The 20,836-nt window shown below is 38.9% G+C and overlaps 1 protein-coding gene across 16 annotated transcripts in view; it reads left to right on the plus strand.

Annotated features, from left to right (window-relative positions):
• Positions 1-20,836, plus strand: part of TENM3 (teneurin transmembrane protein 3) — a 1,294,211-nt gene that overhangs the window by 844,146 nt on the left and 429,229 nt on the right. For 12 of the 16 annotated variants that reach the window (XM_086703136.1, XM_086703140.1, XM_086703142.1 and 9 more), the window contains one exon: positions 15,563-15,841. The exons of the other annotated variants lie outside the window; for them this stretch is intronic. In XM_086703136.1, coding sequence (XP_086559262.1) covers positions 15,563-15,841 — 279 coding nt within the window. The remainder of the gene's footprint in view (positions 1-15,562; positions 15,842-20,836) is intronic. 16 annotated transcript variants of the gene reach the window in all.

Here is a 20,836-nt window from a genome sequence, read left to right on the forward strand (position 1 = left end):
CAGAACTATCCCATTGGTTTCTAAAAATTATGGGTATTTATAATAAACGGACTTAAAATGGCAAAAGGATGGTTGAGAATAAAGAGATGGATAAAGAAGTATCAGGTAAATACCCACCAAAACAAAAAAAAAGAAGGAATGGCAGTATTAGTAGGCACAGCAGAATTTGCTATTGAAAACACTAAACAAGATAAAGAGGACCACAGAGTAAATGATAAAAGACAGAAGGATGAATTGCGTACATTAAACAACATTTGGGGATATTTTTGGTTTACCTCCTTTGGAATCAGATCTAGAAGACAAAAATAAGGAAGCAATTATATAATATTAATATAAATTTTCAGTTAAACATATGTATATATATATATATATATATATATATATATATACAGACATTTGTAACTATCAGATAGAAGGGATACAATTTTTCATAATTCTACATAATAGTTACAGAAACCAATTGTGCATTTAGCCACAAAAATCAGAAAAGTAGAGATTTAGAGATCAAAACATTTGAACATACAACTCAGTAAAATTTGAGATAAATAACAAAAAGATAAACAAACGAAACCTTTTTTCTCTCATGGATTATGATAACCCTAGATTATGATAGGAAGCAACAGAAAGCAATGAAAAGAAAGTTCAACTTTAAAAATTTGTGGGAGACAGAGAAAGGCATAATCATAGGAAAAATATATTGTTAATGAGGAGATTTAAAGAATAAAGACCAACAAAGAGGAATTTGCTATAGATCCTAAGAGATGAGTAAAAAAATAAACAGAAGGAAAATAAAGCAAAGGAAATGGAAGGGAGAGATAATCAAGATAAAACTGAAATTAAAAACAAACAAAAAAGCTGATTCTTTAAAATGGCCAAGGAAATAGAAAGCCCCTGATGATCCCAGTTAAAAAATAATGAGAACAAAAGGAGAGACGCTGAACACCGTGTAACAACTAAAAGGCACTGCTCCACGCAATTCAAATCTAGGGGAATTTATTTTTTCTTAGCAAAATATGATTGACCCCAAATTATGTCACAACATGAAGAAAACTTTCCAAAACCAATTATCTCAGAAGAGAGTAGGGAAGTGGCTAAAAGGTTACCATTATAAAGGAAATAGTTCCTTTTGGTGAATTTTAGGATCCGAGGTGAATTGTACATAACCTTTAAAGTGGAGCTCAATCCAGGGTTCAAAAAGCCATTTAACACCACACACACACACACACACACACACGAAGGAAAGTACTAAAATTCATATTACAAAGCTGGCATAACCTTAATAGTAACCAAAAATCTTGATTAAAGTAGAACATAAAAGGGGCTATCTAGACCAAAATTACTTCTTGATATATGTGTGAAAAGTAGTCTAAATAACTGTTTGCATGGAAGAATCTAGCAATGTATAAAATGGATGATAGTCTAGGCCAAATTAATAACCAAGAAGTTACTAATCCTTGGTATAATGTGAGGATTTTTCAATGTTAGGAAGTCTATTAACATAATTAGATTAATAAATCAAAGTAGAAAAAACATGATCTTATCAATAAATGATGAAAAGGTTTGGGATAAAATTTAGAAACCATTCCTTATTAAAGTAAAACTCACTAAGTAAAACAAGAATAAAAAACACAAGCATCTGAGTCATATATAAGATGACCGCTGAAAAAATTTGAACAGTATTCTAATTGAGGAGATCCTAGGACCATTTCAGTTAAAATGAGGAACATGAGAGAGGCTCACCTCCTCTCTCACAAGTACTATTCAGAATTGTTTTTGATGTTTTAGCGACTGAACTAAGAAAATTGAATCATTGATTTATATTTTGCAAAACGTTAAAGTTGGCACTTTTGTGAACCGTATGTCAGTTGTATACATACAGAAACCACATGTCTCTAGAAGTTAAACGAAATAGTTGGAAGCAAATTGGTGCTTGGATGAATACAAGATAAATATACAGGCATCACAGGTCACGGAGCATAGTGGTTAAGAGCATAGATTCTGGATCCAGGTGATCTGTGTTTGAGTCCTAGGTCTGCCATTCATTAGCTGACTGGCGAGTGACGTAACCTTGGCCAAGTAACTTGCTTGCACACATTACTTAGTTTCTCTCTGCTTCAGTTTTCTTCCACGTAGATTGCACCTTAGTTTTCAATCTATAGTTGTCGAGAATGAAATGAGTTAGACTACTGCCTGATACATGTTAAATACTATTTTTGAGTAATTATTAAACAATAACTGGCTAGCTTTGGAAGTCAGAATAAAACATCCTATCCAAACAGCAACAAACACTATAAAATTCTTTGGAATACATTTTCTGAAAGTGGTATGAGACCTTTTATGAAGAGATCTCTAAAATGTTATTGGAAAACATAAAACAAGATCTGAGTAGATAGGAAGACAGTCAATGTTTTTACATGGGAAGACTGATACCCTAAGAATACCAACTCTCCCCAGAATGTGTGGAAGTCAAGGTTTATTTTAAATTAGAGAAAGGGGTCTTAAAGTTCACATGGGAGAATAAATCTGAAAACAGTCAAAAACATATTTAAAAGGCTAATAGTGATGATAAAATGGCAATTAGATAATATATATAATATATATAATATATTAATATATTATATAATATATATTATATATATATTATATAAATATGTAACATTATATAAATATGTATTATATATATTATATAATATATATAAATGTGTATTATATATTAATATATTATATAATATATATAAATGTGTATTATATATTAATATATTATATAATATATATAAATGTGTATTATATATTAATATATTATATAATATATATAAATGTGTATTATATATATTAATATATTATATAATATATATATGTATTATATATTAATATATTATATAATATATATGTATTGTATATATTAATATATTATATAATATATATGTATTGTATATATTAATATATTATATAATATATATAAATATGTATTGTATATATTAATATATTATATAATATATATAAATATGTATTGTATATGTTAATATATTATATATATAAATACATATATCATATATATATTAAGTCCTATGAAGCCACTGCAATCACATCTACACGATATTGGCATAAATAAGGATAAGTCAATCAGTGGAATAGACTGAAATTTCAGAAATAGATCCTAGTATATAGGGGAATTTAGCATGAAACAGAAATGGTTTTTCTATTCAGTGGGATTTGATAAATGGTGCTGGCACAACTGGTTATCCATCTGGAAGAATATAAAATTGGACCCATATCTCTCAGCATATTCAAAAATAAGTTAAGATGGATTAAAGACAAATGTAAAAAATAAAGCAGGAAGAATTCTAGCAGTTCATTTAAAAGACTGGAGAAAGTAGGATCGACTTGATCCACAAATAGCAGCAAGCTCCCCAAACGACGACTTCAACATCTAACACTTATAAACCAGAAAACAAGAAGTCTAGAGGTGGACTGTGCAGGGTTCAAAGATGCCATCAAGGACCCAGGTTCCTTCTGTCTTTGTTTGCTCTGCAATCCTTAACATGTGGCCTTTGTCCTGTGGATCCCCAGATGTTCGCTGCATTTTCATATTCCTGGCTGAAACGGAATAAAAGCAAAGGTGAGAAGTCCTTCTCCCCTTTGGACTGTTTCTTTTTACTCCCCGGAGATGTCTTTCTGCGTCTCTTTTTTCAGAACTGTTATACTTGGCTACGCTTAGCTGCATGAGAAGAGGGAACATTTACTATTTTTGCTTTCCAGCTTTTATAACAGAGGAAGGCAAGGAAAAAGTGGCTGTGAATCCACACAGCCTGACCCGGAGACTACCCGTACACCTCGAGAGTAGGGGAGACCCTTCTCATAGAAACAGAAAACTCAGAAGAAAAAGCTTAAATGATTAATTTTGTATTTAAAACCTTAGGTATGTAGATTAAAATACCATAAACAAAATTATTACTTTGGGAATTATGTTTACGACCCACGTGACAGATATAAGGTCTAAGCTTTAATATATGAAGAGATAACTTTCACAAATTGGAAACAGAAAGACAAACAGTCCGATGGGAGAAACGTCAGGGATAAACCATTCATAAAAGAGCAAATTTAAGTAGTCGGTAAACATGTGGAAAGGTGATCGGTTTTCCTGTTAGTCTGAGAAAGGCAGTAGCTAACCCCAGCTCCTATCCCCCCACTGCAAAGCTCCCAATCTGGCTTCCCTCACTGAGCATTTGTGTACCGTGTGACTACTGGTGCTCTGCTTGGGGAATATTCCTCCCACCTTGGAAAGCGGAAAATTAATGGAAGAGGCTATGGTGGTGAGAGGTTTTCCCGGTTGGAATTCTGAACACATTTTTTCAGGGAGACAGCCTCCGTACCTGGATGTCATGCTTTACTGTGCTTTTCATCCAGTTCCTCAGACACAGAGAACTTCATTACTTACATGTTCCATCATGGCCCCCTACATGTTGTTTTCATAGGAAAATATATCCAGTTGACCCTTGAACAGCTTGGGGGTTGGGGCCCTGACACCCCACACAGTCAAGAATCCACGTATAACTTTTGACGTCCCCCAAACTTAACTACTAATAGCCCACTGTTACTGGAAGCCTTACCAATAACATAAGCAGTCAATTCTCATACGCTCTGAATGCTGTATGTGTTATATTCTGGATTCTGACAATAAAGTAAGCTAGAGAAAAGAAAATGTTATTAAGGAAATCATAAAGAGAAAATACATTTATAGCACTGTACTATATCAAAAAATACCCACATGTAAGTGGGCCCACGCAAGTCAAACCCATGCTGTTCAAGGGTCACCCTGTCGACTTCTCAACACAAGATACTCCTAAAGTGAGGACTTTCTATACAATTGTGAAGTTTTGGCTTAGTAAGAAACCAAAAAAAAAAAAACAAAACAAAAAAAAACAAAAAAACAGTGTATGAATCGCTTTACGCAAAAACTTTTATATAAGAATAGTAAGAAAACAGAACAAAAATCCATTTGTAATACTAGAGAGAGTGGGGGAGAGAGAGAAAGAAAGGAAAAAAGGAAAGAAAAGAAAAAAAGAAAACAAAAGAAAGAGCAGGCTGCACGTGTAGCTGAATATGGAAAATTTTGGGTTTACCTTCTTCCTTTCATCCAGCTTCAGCCAGGGTGAGATTTCATTTGGTGCTGGGCAGAGGCACATTGTCTCTACTGAACCATAACCACGATCCTCTTAAAAACAACTTTCGCTGGCATTGCGCTATAATGTTTTGCTGGATAAAGACATTTTGCCTGTTAGAATGATAGCATCCGTGACATATCAGGATTGTGCCGAGGGAGAGAATGAAGAGAGTTAGTGACATATAGGTGGGACCGTGCCTTTCAAATATTTTCATCAATTTCCAAATAGAGAAAGGCCCATTTTTAGCTTTTAGATATAGATTACTTGGGCGGTGGGGGGGGGGGGAGGGAAGTTTTATTGCTAGAATATTACTAAAATGATGAATAATTTAAAAATCTTTCTCTATGCTGTATGTTCCAGAGAGGTCAAAAGAATTAGATTCATATTTCTTAGATGTAGAACATGAAGGTTATACATATCATTTTAGAATGTCACTAACAGCACTGGGCTGATGTAAAAATAGTATTAACACCGCCTTTAAGATAACAATTATGTGTCTGTCTGTACCATTTTATCCTGCTTCGGAAGCGAAATGGGACGCATTCATTTTTTTTCCTCACTCCCCTTATTTTATTTTATTTATTTGTGTTTTTTTGCATTATGAAAATATATTAAACATTCCAGCATGCTGAAAATTGTGAAAGAGGAAGATTTGGGAGCCAAGAGCAAAATGCTTTTAATTTTAAAGACTGAGATTTAGTTTAGTCTTGGATGCCATTAGAGTGAATAATGGGAACGGATCCTAGACTTCAAAAGAAATATGACCATATGGTCTTACCATTCAGCACTTAATGCTGCTATGAATTTCCAGTTATACCCCAAACTTTTCATTTCCCCAGTGTTCCCCCTCACCTCTGTCATCATACAAAAATGAAAGGAATCTGAAACCCTTTTTTTTTTTTCTAAAATACTAACTGATGCAGAGAAAGCTTTTTCTTTGTGAGCCTAGGGTTTTATAAAGAAAGACAAAAACCTGAAACATTAATCAGATACACCAGGCTAATTACCGCAACTCCAAAGTTTATTACTTTTAAATATTAACTACTTAAAATGATTCATTTAGAGATCAAAATGATTAATCCTTCTCAGTCACTATAAATGTCAGCGGCGGGATTAAAGGATTTAGATGGTCATGTTTACTCAACCTTACGTTTCTGTACTTAAAGACACAAGTTAAAGAGTTCCAGTTTATCATTGTTGCCCGTTAATGTTTTCCTCTCAGATGCCTCTTTTAGCTCCCCTGCCTAACTGATTGTTAACTAATTTTGGCTGTTAAAGAGGCAAGTGTTTCTCTCGGGCTTGGTGGCCAACCTGCTTTGTAGATTACCTACCAGAAGGTGTGAGTAGATAGATGTAGCTTATAGCCCTCCTCTGGACGCAGTGGGGGTAATCCTTTCCCCCTGCTTCGGCCTTTATTGGTCTGATGTCTTGAGCCCCCAGCTTCCTGCTACATTTTGTATCCGGTCCTCCCCACGTTGCCAGTTTCGGATCCACATCGTGAATCACTGTGGTGCCGCTTCAGTCGCAATTATTAGACACCTGCTGCTTCATGCCCAACCATATGCATATTTACACCAATACCTACTGCAGCTTGACTCAGATACCGCCAGACAGGGTGTAGGCACGTTATGATCACTTGGGTCTTAGATTGTTCTGGAAAAAAAAAAAAAATTACTAAGTGACAATAAGAAGCAAGTTCATTTCAGAATGCTTTTTGATAAAAACCAAGCGCAAAGTTATTTCTCTAGTTACAAATAGTTGCCAATGTCAAGGTGACACCGTTTTGGCGGTTGGGTGTATAAATCCTTGGTGATTCATGCCTACAGAGATGCTCTTTCGTTACAAGTCAGCAGACTCACAACCGAATGTTTGTGATTTGAGTCACCAGACTCAAACCCATTATCCGGGTTTGCTGCCCACCCCCCCCCACCCCGGAACTCCACAAATCTTCTCCTGAAGAAAATGTACATTCTCTGGGCCATTCATTTTTAAATGTTTATTATTTATTTATTTATTTATTTATTTATTTATTTATTTATTTATGAGAGAGAGAGAGACAGAGAGCGCATGAGCGGGGGAGGGGCAGAGAGCGAGGAAGAGAGAGAGAGAATCCCAAGCAGGCCCTGCTCAGCACAGAGCCAGAAGCCAGGCCCAAACTCTGTGAGATCATGATCTGAGCCAAAACCAAGGGTCAGATGCGTAACTGACTGAGCCACCCAGGCGCCCTGGGTCATTCATTTTAACTCTGCTTTCTTTGCTCACAAATATACTTGGGGTTTCCCCTTCTCACCCTCCTCACCAAGTTCGCCATGGCGCCTCTGTCTCCTGTCCTCATTGGCAGAGGTGCCCTGCACAGCTGAGTTCAGGATGAATGCCCTCGGGCCAACCTGCAGTGGCTTCCATTAGACTCGTGTTTTGAATAACAAACCGGATTCTAATTATGACATACAGATCATGTTCTCCATCTTCTAAGAACTTGAGATAATCAGTATGTGGTTATGGGTGTTACTATCACATGACCAGGTAAATTGAGCAAGCCGCTGAAGATGCTTGCATTTTACATACACTGTAAAATGGGGTGGGGCAGTTAAGGTATTTAATGGGATTTAAAGTTGAATTTTGAAATGTTGTTTTGTGTAGGGCCTTACAAGTAACGATTTATACCATCATTGCAATTTCTGTTGCATGTTCAAGGGTGGGTATTCTGTTCAAACAGTGACAAATATAGCTTAAGAAGGTTAAAGCATTTGGATTGTCCCATAAAATATGCATTAGGTCTCAAAGGGGAAAAAGTTACATACATTTCTAGATTGTGTGATCTTCTTATCGTTTTGCAAATGCAGCAAAAACAGGGAACTCTAGATAAGATGATGGTGACATTAATTCCACAAGCATCAAATAAGAAATATTTGCCCAATTTGTAGTTTTGTGTTATCCTCCACTGTTGGGGGAATGTCAGTGCCTAAGGAGAGAGAATCCATCCAAACTCACAGCAACCAAGGAAAATATTTTTAAAAAAAATTTTTTTTTTCAACGTTTATTTATTTTGGGGACAGAGAGAGACAGAGCATGAACGGGGGAGGGGCAGAGAGAGAGGGAGACACAGAATCGGAAACAGGCTCCAGGCTCCGAGCCATCAGCCCAGAGCCCGATGCGGGGCTCGAACTCACGGACCGCGAGATCGTGACCTGGCTGAAGTCGGACGCTCAACCGACTGCGCCACCCAGGCGCCCCCCAAGGAAAATATTTAAAGATAATTATAGATTATTTTATTTCCACGTATTAAGTGTATATTGAATCTTCTCTCCGTTTCCCAAACTCCATTTGGAGGTTGTGACTATAGAAGAAACGAATGAATAGCCACCATTTTGCAAAGCCATGTGTGATGAAAGGAAGGGCAGAAATGAAATGAGAGACAAATATTGCTGTTCCAACATTTCTTACCTAACTTAACTTCTTCACAACCAATAAGGAAGGATTTTTAAAATCCAGCTTCTCCAGGAGAAGGTAATAAATTAAAATTCTAATTATGGAACAGGAGCTAAAAATTAGCAAATCAAAAAATATATATATTTGGGCTTTTTTAAGGATATAGACTTCAATTTTTTCTTTAGTATGTTTTTTTTTTTTTAATTTTTTTTTAACGCTTATTTATTATTGAGACAGAGAGAAACCGAGCATGAGCAGGGGAGGGGCAGAGAGAGAGGGAGACACAGGATCCGAAGCAAGCTCCAGGCTCTGAGCTGTCAGCCCAGAGCCCGACGAGGGGCTCGAACTCACGGACTGCGAGATCGTGACCTGAGCTGAAGTCGGACGCTTAACCGACCAAGCCACCCAGGCGCCCCATAGTATGTTTTTTTAGATTAAGGGAAGTAACGTGCAAAGTAAAACTTCACAACTATAAAATAGAGCATCACTAATTTCCTTCACTCACAGTCCCCTCTGAATGATCATCACAACAGTTTTCTAGCCTTCCTAACCTTTATTCATGCTCAAAACCATAAGCACTCACATAATCTGTTGGTTCTCTTTCTTAGTTTCCCAAAATGGGACCAGACTATACACACCATTCTGCAACTTGTATTTTTTTTCTTTTTTTTACTTAAAATATATATCATGGGCTTCCCTCCAGATTCAAAGATATAGGTCCAAACTCATTGTTTATGCTAGCCACATAGTGTTCCATTGAATAGGATACATAAAGTATTCACCCATTCCCTTTCTGGTAAGCATTACAGTTATTTTAACTCTTGCAGCCATGACATAGTAATCATTATTTGTACATGCACATTTAAGATCAGGTGATTTTAGCCTCAGAAGTAGACTTTCTGTGCTGAGTATTTTTAATTTTAATGGAAAAGCATTTTCAAAGAATAAACCAGCATGATAGAAAGCAAAGAAAAAATAATAGGATAAAATTATAATGAATTCACCTAGCGGGCCCACAGAATCAACTGTTTTTGAAAATCACAGCAATTCTTGGTTTGTACCCCAAATTTCAATACCGCTGACCTCCATTCCAATTCCCCATTGCACACTTGCGGTACGATATACTCTCTCACAATGTGGTATAAGAGAGAATCTACACATGATAACAAGTGTGGTATGTACACAAGAGAAATGAAGATATACATTGACAAAAACTTGTACATGAATGTTCATGGCAGCATTTCATAATAACCAAAAAGTGGAAACAACTCCAATGTCCATTAACTGGTGAATGGATTCTGTAACTGAACCCAAGTGCATCGGCCCGAAGCACAGCAAAGCCAATCGCTGAGACATCAGGTATGCAGTAAGGGAACAATCTATTCAAGAGGCAGCCAGAGGAGGAAATGGGGGGGCAAGGCCAAATCCACTTCCCCAAAGGGGAACAGAACAAGCTTTTTATAATCATAGGGATGAGACTACATTTATACTGGTGAAAAGGGGCAGAGGGAACGTTAGATTATCCATAAAGAAAGATGGAGAATGTGCATTGAGCGAACATATCTGTAACACACATCCCAAGTTTATTTTGGAATGGAGACTTCACATCAGAGTGAGGCAGAACTCAGCCCTTGACGTGTTGGGAAGTTACCTTGGGGCAAGGAGGAGGGGTTATGGGCATGCTCTGAGAGCCGGCATAGAGTTATCCCTGGATAAGGAAAGTAGGGCCTTGCTTGTTCCTAGGCTGGGGCTGTATCCCTTGACTTTGAGTCCAGGCTCCTGCAGAGACAGCTGGTGAGTTTGTTAGTGGGGTCTGAAAGACACAATAACAGATTAGGGGAAGCGATTCTCTGAAAAACAAGTTTTAAACTCTCTGCTAATTTAACCTCATTCACCGTATGGGGCACGGATTCAATTCCCGCCCCCCCTTCCCCCCGAGTTATGATCATTTCTCAATCTTGATGACTTGGGACAATGACCACTGCAGCCACTTCTTTATCTCCTCATTTGAGGTTGGTTTGGGGTAAAGAGCAGTTTTTGCAGATCTTGTCTGTAGCATGCCTATGTGAGGGGCTACCGGAAGTGTTTAACCCATAGGTCACAGCAGCGAGGGAAGTCGAAACCACATGGAGTCAGACATGCCAAGTTTTTCCCTGTTACAGATATCCCATACAACTGAACACTATTTGACCCTAAAACTGAAGTATGGATATATACTACAATGTGGATGAACCTTCAAAACGTAATGCTGAGGGAAAGAAGCCAGGCGCAAAAGTCCACATACCGTAGGGTCTGTAGGGTTTGTTTTATTTGAAATGCCCTGAATAGGCAAATCTGTAGTGACAGAGAGTGAATTGGCGTTTGCCTAGGGCTGGGGTGAGGAGAGGAGGGGTTGGCGGGGGGGGGGGGGGGGGGGCAAGAGGAGGGGTTGGGCGGGGGTGGGTGGCAAGAGGAGGTGACTGATCATTGGTACAGAGTTTCTTGGGGGGAGGTGATAAAAATGTTCTGAAGTTGATTGTGGTGATAGTTGCACACCACAAGGCATGTACCGAAAACAGAAAAAAGAAAAAACAAGGGAGAGAGAAGAGAGAGAAAGCAAAATCTAGACTGTAGAGCGATCTAGACTCGAGGGAAGAAAACAACCGTGGGTTGGGACCTGGACCACCCAATAGTACAATCTGTTTCTTCTCAACGCACCCAGAGATAGTAGATGTCTTGCTTACTGGTGAACGTACTTGGCATTGCAGCTTTGAAAAATCCCTCCCTGCTCTGACAAGGTTATAGATGCTTTGTGAGAAAAAGTCCAAGAAGCTAAGCCATTTCCCAAGCCCCTTCCTTTATGGGAGGAGTAGCTTTGCTACGTGCCGACCTCACTTGAAGCATTTGTTCTTAGCTGGTCCTGTCCACTTTGTCACAGACCTTTACTCATTTCTTTCAAAATGGGAACTTTTTTTTTTTTTAACGATCCAGCCTGCCCACGTTGTTGTTTTTTCAGTTTTTAAAAAACAGATTTTCAAATTTATAAGCATGGTAAAACAAAAACGCCTAATCTGATCCAAGCTATCTTTGCCTTTTAATCACAGTGAATTTCACCCTCAGGTATACTTTATTCTCACTGCAATGTATGGTTTTGGTACTGTTTCAAATTATAGTAGGAAGTTCTGTGTTGGCCCCGCTAATCAAGGTGACCAAAATGCAATGTGCAGGAGATAAATACTTACTTCACCAGTTCTAGCCAAACGGAATTCGCGCAAAGACTCTAAAAGACAAAAAGGAAATTAGGGTCATGTTGTTAGAACCATCACAAAGAATACAATCTGAAGAAAACATGGAAAATAAGAATAAATGTGTCCTTATCTCTTTCATGTTTCTTGAAGCCAAAGCAAGATGGCCAAGTTTTTAGCTGGTTCCAGAAGCATTTTTTCTACCTTTGTCTTTCCACTTTTGTACATTGCCCTAAAGCCTTCCCTACCAACCTCACCCAGCCCAACCCTCCCACCTCTGTGATAACCTTCTGCCAGCTGTGTCTCTTCCCCGAGTCAGAAACCTTTCTTCTTCCCATCATCTGTTTTTGATAAGTATAGCCCATCTTGCTAACACTGCTGCTAGATTGTGGAAAATAACCTGCTAGAACTAATTTATTCTTTTTTTTTTTAATTTTTTTTTCAACGTTTATTTATTTTTGGGACAGAGAGAGACAGAGCATGAACGGGGGAGGGGCAGAGAGAGAGGGAGACACAGAATCGGAAACAGGCTCCAGGCTCCGAGCCATCAGCCCAGAGCCTGACGCGGGGCTCGAACTCCCGGACCAGGAGATCGTGACCTGGCTGAAGTCGGACGCTTAACCGACTGCGCCACCCAGGCGCCCCTGATTTATTCTGGTTTGATCCCTAGGTCTCCCCGGTGGCGTTTGCATTAAAACGGGGGATCCCACAAACAAGAATCCTTAACCAAAGAGGGGAATTGACATGAATAGGGTCCGAAGCACCTAAGCAGATCTGGGCTAGAGATACTTTTGAATGAAGGAAAAGTGAAAGTCAACGGCTGTTGTAAAATTATTTGGAAATGATCCTCTCCTCACCATCAAATGCTACATTTCTTTATGCTTGTCAATTACATTTGTCCAGGGGTTTATTTTTTAAGCCATTCTCATTTAGCCTTTCTTCATACTAGTCACAATTGACATAAAGTATCTCTTAAACCAAGTCGTGAGAACCCTGAAAGATGAAAAAATAGAGGAGTAAAGGGATTTGAACAGAGCTAGTGAGTGGCTTTAACTTCGATCTGCTAGAGGTCGGGTTTAGTGTTCTCTTCTAGAGGAAACGGCAGCAGACTTTTTAATTGAGGAAGCCAACCTAACAGGGTTTCCTCCGCGTGTGCTTGCTTTCCAGCTTGCATTTCAGAAAGAGCCCGTAAGAGTTTTGAGTTATTGTGTGACGTTGATTTCCGAGGGTCAGATGTTGAAGGAGTTTGGACTCTACGTATTGGCTCATAGGGATGGTGCTTTGGGTATTTATTTGCAAAGTGAACTGTGTTCACATACCTGAGCAACGAATAATTGAAGACAGTTTTCTGTTTTCCTTCACCTCATAGATTTTTGCATCAAGATGTTACCATTGTAAAAAGTCAATAACGTGGAAAATGTTTTAAGTTGCGTTTCAAAGATTAGAAAGAAGTTTTACTGCTTTTAACCTCTCTCTTATTTTTATTTTCCAATATGGGCACCTCCCCAAATAGAGGAAAGATGCAGAAGATTTTATCATTCATTTTTGCCCTTTAAAAATTATTATGTATTCTTTTTTTTAAAAAATTTTTTTTTTAATTTTTTTTTTTTTAATTTTTTTTTTTTTCTCAACGTTTTCATTTATTTTTGGGACAGAGAGAGACAGAGCATGAACGGGGGAGGGGCAGAGAGAGAGGGAGACACAGAATCAGAAACAGGCTCCAGGCTCCGAGCCATCAGCCCAGAGCCCGACGTGGGGCTCGAACTCACGGACCGCGAGATCGTGACCTGGCTGAAGTCGGACGCTTAACCGACTGCGCCACCCAGGCGCCCCATATGTATTCTTCTTTTGAAAAATCAACATGTATAATGGTAATATTTAACTGTTTTTGACCCCTCTCTTCCCTCTTCCCATTTAAAATGTGATGTATAAATAACAGTGGAAAAATTCTCCCACCACTATTCCATTAACTGTCCATGACATTGACCTTTTTTGGATTTACTTTCATAATACAAGCTACACTAATTCTTTAAGAAAAGATTCTGAGAATACTGTGCCTTAATTCGTCAGGCTTGCCCACTTTTTCCACTGTCCAATGGGCTCTTTTTCCCTTTTCTTCTTCTCTTTTTTATTTTCCGACATATTTTTTGGTTCAGGTACTTATTCAAATCTCTCTGATAAGCAGTTTGATTTGCAGCTAATTGTAGCAACAGATTTTCATTATTTATGAGTGTCATTGTCAGAACCCATTTCCAAGTCTGACCAAGATAAAGCTGATTCCGACTTCTGATATGACCACAGCAATAAAGCAATTAACCACACTAGTTAAAATGTGCTGAGGCCTGGAGGCTACTGATACCTTTATAACCAAATATGTACTATATTGTGCATTATGTTTGACTCACTTCCTAGAAGATTCAACATGTTGTTATTTTATCACAAATCACCTATGACATCCGCTTTTAAAACCTACAGTGTTGTGTTAGCTCTCACACCAGCCAATTAACTTTAAGATGTTCGTAGATTGAAGAGATAGAAGTAGGAAAATGAAAACTATGAGTGATCTAAATGCTTCACATTCTTGAAAGGTTGGTTTTATGTAGTGGCATTTAAATCAGTCGTTGTGTGCTGTTATTCTTTACATGGATTTTGATTCTGGTCGGTACCTAAATCTAAATCTCAGACTCCATCACACCAGCACGAGACAAGAAATGGAAGAGTCATATACCTGCATCCTGCAAGCAAACATATTTCTCCCTCTACTCATCCACAGGCCCATAAAACATACGTGAAAGTTCAAGAATACATACACGATTGGCAAAGTCATTAATAAGAGTAGTCATTTTAAAGTGTCACCTAATTTAAACACTTTTACTTTAAGTTATTGCCGTGTCGTGGGTTTTATTATACTCAATTTATTAGTAAAGGCCTGCAGGGTTCACAGCCGTTTATTTTTCAGGGAACTTGATTTTATCATTAATTTTTAAATACATTTTTCTCCCACTTTATTTTTAGAGTGCACTTTATTTGCAAAAATTGGTTTACTCTGATCAATACCGATGTTTCCAGGTGATTACTAAAGCACAATGTCTAGAAAGTCATATGTCTGCAAATTTTCAAGGCATGACACTCCAAAATATAGTATATGTACACACACACACACACACACACACACACACACACACACAGGATTTGTGTTTACATCGGTTGCTAACTTAAGGTGGGAATATGTAGTAAAGATTGACCAAGCTCCTATTTCTACTTAACAAGTAACTTAGTCTCTTTTCTCTTGCAAAGGAGTGACATCTGGGTGGGAAAAATCCCATCATTTAGGACTAGAGCCAAGACACCAGAGATAACTCTGACAGTTTCTCTTGCTTCCCAAGTTGTGAAACAAACTTCGATCACTGATAACCAGTCCTTTCTCTGGGCTGAGTTGGCATGGCGTGTTCTCCTTGGCTTACCTCTCTCTGGAGGTGCTTACGGGCTTAAGTGGTTGACAAAGGAGCCCTAAGTGGGGGTGTGTGGGAAGTCAGGGGAGGAACCCCACCCGCCCGCCATAATTGCACCCACTTGACCATATGCCATGCTTTGCTAATGTAAACACCTGGTGCTGATAACTGAAAAACCTGAATGCTTGAGTGTTTATTTTAGGGAGATTTCTTTAAAAAAAAAAAAAAAGAAGAAGAAGAAGAAAATGAAACATGTACTCACTAGTTGTTATCTTTTTTTCCCCCTAATTAGGACAGAATTTTACCCTAAGGCAGTTAGGAGTTTGTGAACCAGCAACTCGAAGAGGACTTGTGTTTTGTGCGGAAATGGGGCTCCCCCACAGAGGTTACTCTATCAGTGCAGGGTCAGATGCTGATACTGAAAATGAAGCAGTGATGTCCCCAGAGCATGCCATGAGACTTTGGGGCAGGGGGGTCAAATCAGGCCGCAGCTCCTGCCTGTCAAGCCGGTCCAACTCAGCCCTCACCCTGACAGATACGGAGCACGAAAACAAGTCAGACAGTGAGAATGGTAAGTACCATTTTTTGCTCTATAATGTTGGCCTTCAGAGCTGCTGTCTGTTTTAGCCAAATGTGGGGGCATGCTTCTCTTCCTTTCTTCTCTCCTCACATTTCTTCCTTCTCTTTCTTCCTTCTTCCTTTCTTTTGGTTCTAACGCAGTAGAACTCAAGAAGTGTCCTTGAATAATGCATTTTTTTTTTTCCTGGGAAAAAATCAATATTCGACATCAGATGGTTAAATTATGCAAGCAGTCTATGATGTGTTAGCAATAGTTTTGAAAAACATTTTAATTATGTACAGAAAAAAAAAAAAAAGATTAGCTTTGACTTATCTTGGACCATGTCACCTGTTATTCTCTGTGGGGTAGCAAAGCAAGTGGTGATAAAGTTTACCCCAGAGCCAGCTTGTAATCAAAGATGTCTTTGTAGATTCCTCTTGAAGATATCTCAAAGTTGCAGAATCTTAGAATGGATGAGTGAGCACACAGAAGAGTTTATTAACAGGGCTCAAGTGATTGAAGAACAAATTTGATCATGCTTTAAACTTACTAGTTGATGAGAGCCATTGAAATTTTGGTAAAGAGGGAGAGTGTGGTTTTTGATGTGCTTTGCGGACTGGATTATTATGCAGTTAAGTCCACACACAGAAACTGCATTGTAGGATATCCAAATAGCAGTGTTGCATACTGTAAGAAAGGTGTCTTTAGAAATTACTGGGATTTTTTTCTTAGTGCCAATGCGGGATAATAATAACAGTTCATTTATATACAATAATAGCTTTAAAAGGAAACTTAATTTTTCGTCAGTATTGCTTTTAAGAAGAATTGGGGCGTCAGTGCCAACGTCCCAGACAACAAAAGGACATTTCTCTGTCGGCATTTAGTATTAACGGTGCCCTTGCTACTTTAATATAGTTATTGACGCTATGTGTGTATGATGCACCAGGAAGCAAGGAGAAAATTAAAATGGAGGAACTGCATGACATTTGAAAAGAAAGATGGTTGTTTCACCAACGGCGTTTCATTTGTATTATTTATTGACCAACTTTGTCAGCTTCGCTTTGCCATAGGAAAGCAGGTCTGTTCAGCTTTCCGTTTTAGCTGCTACAGGACGGAGTGGTGCCTAATGCTTTCACTCTTACCGGCTTCCCTTCGAGTCACAAAAAAAAGTCTCACTTAAACCGACTAACATAGTATCTTATGTAGAATACTTCAGCGCGTCAAACCAAAGTCAAGATCGATTAATGATTCGCACTCACTGTATTCATTTTGGAAGTGTCAGTTCTTGATGGTGGCTGGCTTTATTCCAGCCCCAAACAGGAAACAAGGACGTTTCTTTCTGACAAAATGAGTCTTTGAATCAGGCTCCCAGCGTTTCTCTGAGCTTATCCACTCACCTCGGTAAAACCTGTATTTGTATCTGCTTTCGCTGGGGATTCAGAAGTTCCTGACCTTAAATGCGTAAGCGTTGGTACCAACTTTGTTTCCTGTGTATCCGAATCTTCAGGTACGATGGTTATATTCCAACGTAGCACTCGGCATTTGATTTCCCTAAACTACATGATTAAAACTTATGGTAGTTATAGAAAACAATAGAACGCAGCAAGATAATGCATTCGTTTCTGATTATCTGCATTATATCCATACCCGTATCCATTAAATATTGTCTCGTATCGGGTCAGATTGTTCTTTCCACCCACAATCTTTGTGGCATCTTTATCCTTTCTAATGACAAATGTATCCTGTTAGAGCATCTGTATTCGTAAAACAGAAATGAAGTGTACGATTTTTAAAATTCTACACCTGCTGAAGCGATTTCACGGTGAATGCCCCAACACATGCCGTTTTTTTGTTTTTTGTTTTTTGTTTCTTTTTGGAAAATCTAAAACTTACCAAATTTTCAACTTTTAGTTAAGAGTATGAAATATCCAAATGGCAGGGAGGAGAGAAGGAAGACTGAGTTTCTCCCTACCATGGACCCTCACCATCTGCATGGACTGTCATTACCTAGAGGAGGTCCTCGCCTCCCCTGCTCCCTGGTAGACCTTGTTCATGGAGTTACGTCAAGGTGAGAGAAGGTGTGCTCTTTCCTGCCTCCAGGTGCTTGTTATGAAACAGAATGAAGAGAGACAGGAAGAGGGTGTCAAGGGCCCTGCATCGAAATTCAGAACATTTGGTAGCATTTGTTGAGAGTAAACAACAGGTCAGCCAAGTTAAGAGTATAGAGTGTCAAAAACAATGTTTGTTGAGCTGGGCAAGGGATGACTTAAACTCGTGTTTACTCTTTTCCCCAAGGTTTGGCTGTGGTTGTTTAAAAAAAAAAACAAAAAAACACAACAACAACAAAAAGCATTTTGATGGTCCAAGAAGTCCCAATGAGGTCAGCCCAGGGAAGAAAACAAAAAAGCAAACAAAATAGATATGGCCTCTGAAGGAACACTGGTTGTCGCGTAGATTTACTATGTACGGCCATAGGAGCATTTCAGATTAATGTATTTGTTCTGAATTGTCACTGATCAGTCCGAAGGAGCAAGATTCCACTAAAAGGAATTAATTGCATTAAGAGGTGGGAAAGCATACTTTTCTGGGATATGTAGCAGATCTTTTGAATTGTGGAATGAAACAAGAGTATTGAGGAATTTTTTTTTTTCCTGATATAAAAACTATGGATATCTTTCTTAAGCTGAGTTATAGGGAAAACTAGAATCCATAATCCTACACACGGCCTTCTAACATCCTTCTAAGCCGTATCCTCAAAACTGTTACGTAGTTTGCTGTTACTATTTCTGGTCAAATATTTCTAATATAAAATAAACATAATTGAATTCTGTCCTCGGTTATTCTTCACAGCTCTAAGTTTGAGAGGCTATTGATTTTTCCAGTGATATCTTTCTTTGCTTTTCATTATTTTAAGTGTCTAATATCATTCACTGTACTAGCTTCAGATGCATCATTGGAAGTTCTATTATATCACTATAGGTCGAAACAAGAGGGACATGTGAGAAATAACTCACCAAAATGAAACGAATTCAGGAACCAGACATTGCCTTGTTTTCATCCGGTTTAGCACTGGAGTTTTCGTTGACTGTTTTCATCATTTGAAATAACTGTGAATAGGCTGTTTTCCCCAGAAAACTGTTATTCAACATTTGTAAAATTATGCAAGCCAAGTGCCCGATGTTCTAGTTGAAACTTCAAAGAAGAGTGTAGTCACTAAAAGGGATTAGGTTTCATTTATTTATTGATAAAGAGGCCAACAGTTCAAGTTAAGAAGGCGCTAGAACGGCTGTGAGGCTAATGAAATTTTGATGGTCTGAGCATCCCACAAGAGGAAAGGAACATTCGGACCATGTCACACGTCTCCATGTTAGCAGAGATTCAAAACAAGTGATAAAATTTATTCTTTTGCAAAACTAACTCTTCACCAACCACGGGGATTTGAAGTTAAAAAAGCATTTTGGGGAAAGAATTTTTTTTTTTCCGGCATATTGAGTTACGTATGCAATTCCAAATGTTGATCTTGTTCTGAGTTAAGGATATGGGAGAAGACTGTTCTAGACACATAGTGCTTGCTGTGGTCGTTCTCCTCATTCTCCAGCCAGATACTGGTGGGGCAGTGGTTTGTGGTCACCTACTAAGCCGCCGTTCTGGTAAGCTGTTGAGAGGTGACAAAATAAACGTGAGGAGTCGCCCTCATCAAAGGTAGAATTACCAGTATGCTCTGGGTTGTTTTAAGCATCTTTCCTGTCTCTGATGTATTGTTAAAAGACCCCCGGCTGAATTTCCGCTCTCCAGCTTTTCCAGCTTTGCAGGTAATCTGATCTCAGTTCCAACTGTCTATTTAAATGTCAGGAACAAAGGACTTTTTTTTTTCCCCCAAGACATCAACCTTTAAGCTTTAAAAATGTTTGTTTGTGCATCTTTTCCCAGAAGAAGCCAAAACATAGAACATCCTTTGTCATCCGGCGGTGCGGCATCATGAAAGGTGCCTGGGTTTAGAATCACACTGGTCAAGGTTTCAGTCTCTTCTTTCAGCAGCTGCGACTCTTGGCTCCTGAATCACCCGGAGCTGGAGTTCCCAACTTTCCCCTCTCTGCCTGCTCGTCTTCGGGGGTACTGCAGTCCCAGAGGTGCGGTGCTGTCCTGCTGAGGTCCTCGTCTTGGTTCATCTCCCTCTCTCCGTGGTCTCTTATGCCCCTTGGAAAGCCATGACCTTTGAAGTTAGACCAGGAGGAGCTGGCACTCCTCTTCCGCCTCATTGTCATTCTGGACCTCGAGGGCCTCCACTGAGGGATGGTTGAGGACATGTCATCAGGGGGCAGATCACCTGGGTTTGCATGGGTCTCACCACCTCTGCGCTGTGTGACCTTGAACAAGGTAGTTGACCTTCCTGTGCTGCAGTTTCCACAGGGTTAAAATAGAGAAAATGGCACATAGCATATAGTCCGTATAGGGCTGCTGTAAGGATTAAACGAGTTCAGATCTACAGAGCTCATCGTGTGCCTAGAACACTGGCGTCGAGTGAGTGCCCAAAAGCGCGCGTTCTTATCATCTGTAAAAAGTGGACGATTATGTCTCCTTCCTAAGAGGTGATGGGGATTGAGTTAGATAAGCATCATCAAGTTACCTCCACCGTTTTGGCCCACAGCGAATCCCCCCTCCTACCCACCCCCGTCTCTTTTTACTCTCTCTCTCTCTCTCTGTCTGCATTAGTTTTGTACGTGTGTCGAGAGGAGGGAGAGCTAGTGGTCTCCAGAAAAGGCACTGATAATTTGCATAGTCTGGTGTTTCTGTCGCCATTTATTGACTCTTTTATTTTCCTCCCAAACCCCACATCCTTTTTAATTTACTGTAATTAAATGAATGTACATTGAATGGTGCCGATAATTAGTCTGATGGCTGTAGACTTCAAAGACTTTTAGCCTGCTCCTTCCCCTCCTGGCCAAAGGAAATTTCAAAAGTAGTGTTTCCCTCAAAGGCATGTTACTTAGACAGCCAGTCAATTAA

This window comes from Puma concolor, chromosome B1 (assembly GCF_028749965.1).
Source record: "Puma concolor isolate L17-30 chromosome B1, mPumCon1.1.hap2, whole genome shotgun sequence".
Lineage (NCBI taxonomy): Eukaryota > Metazoa > Chordata > Mammalia > Carnivora > Felidae > Puma > Puma concolor.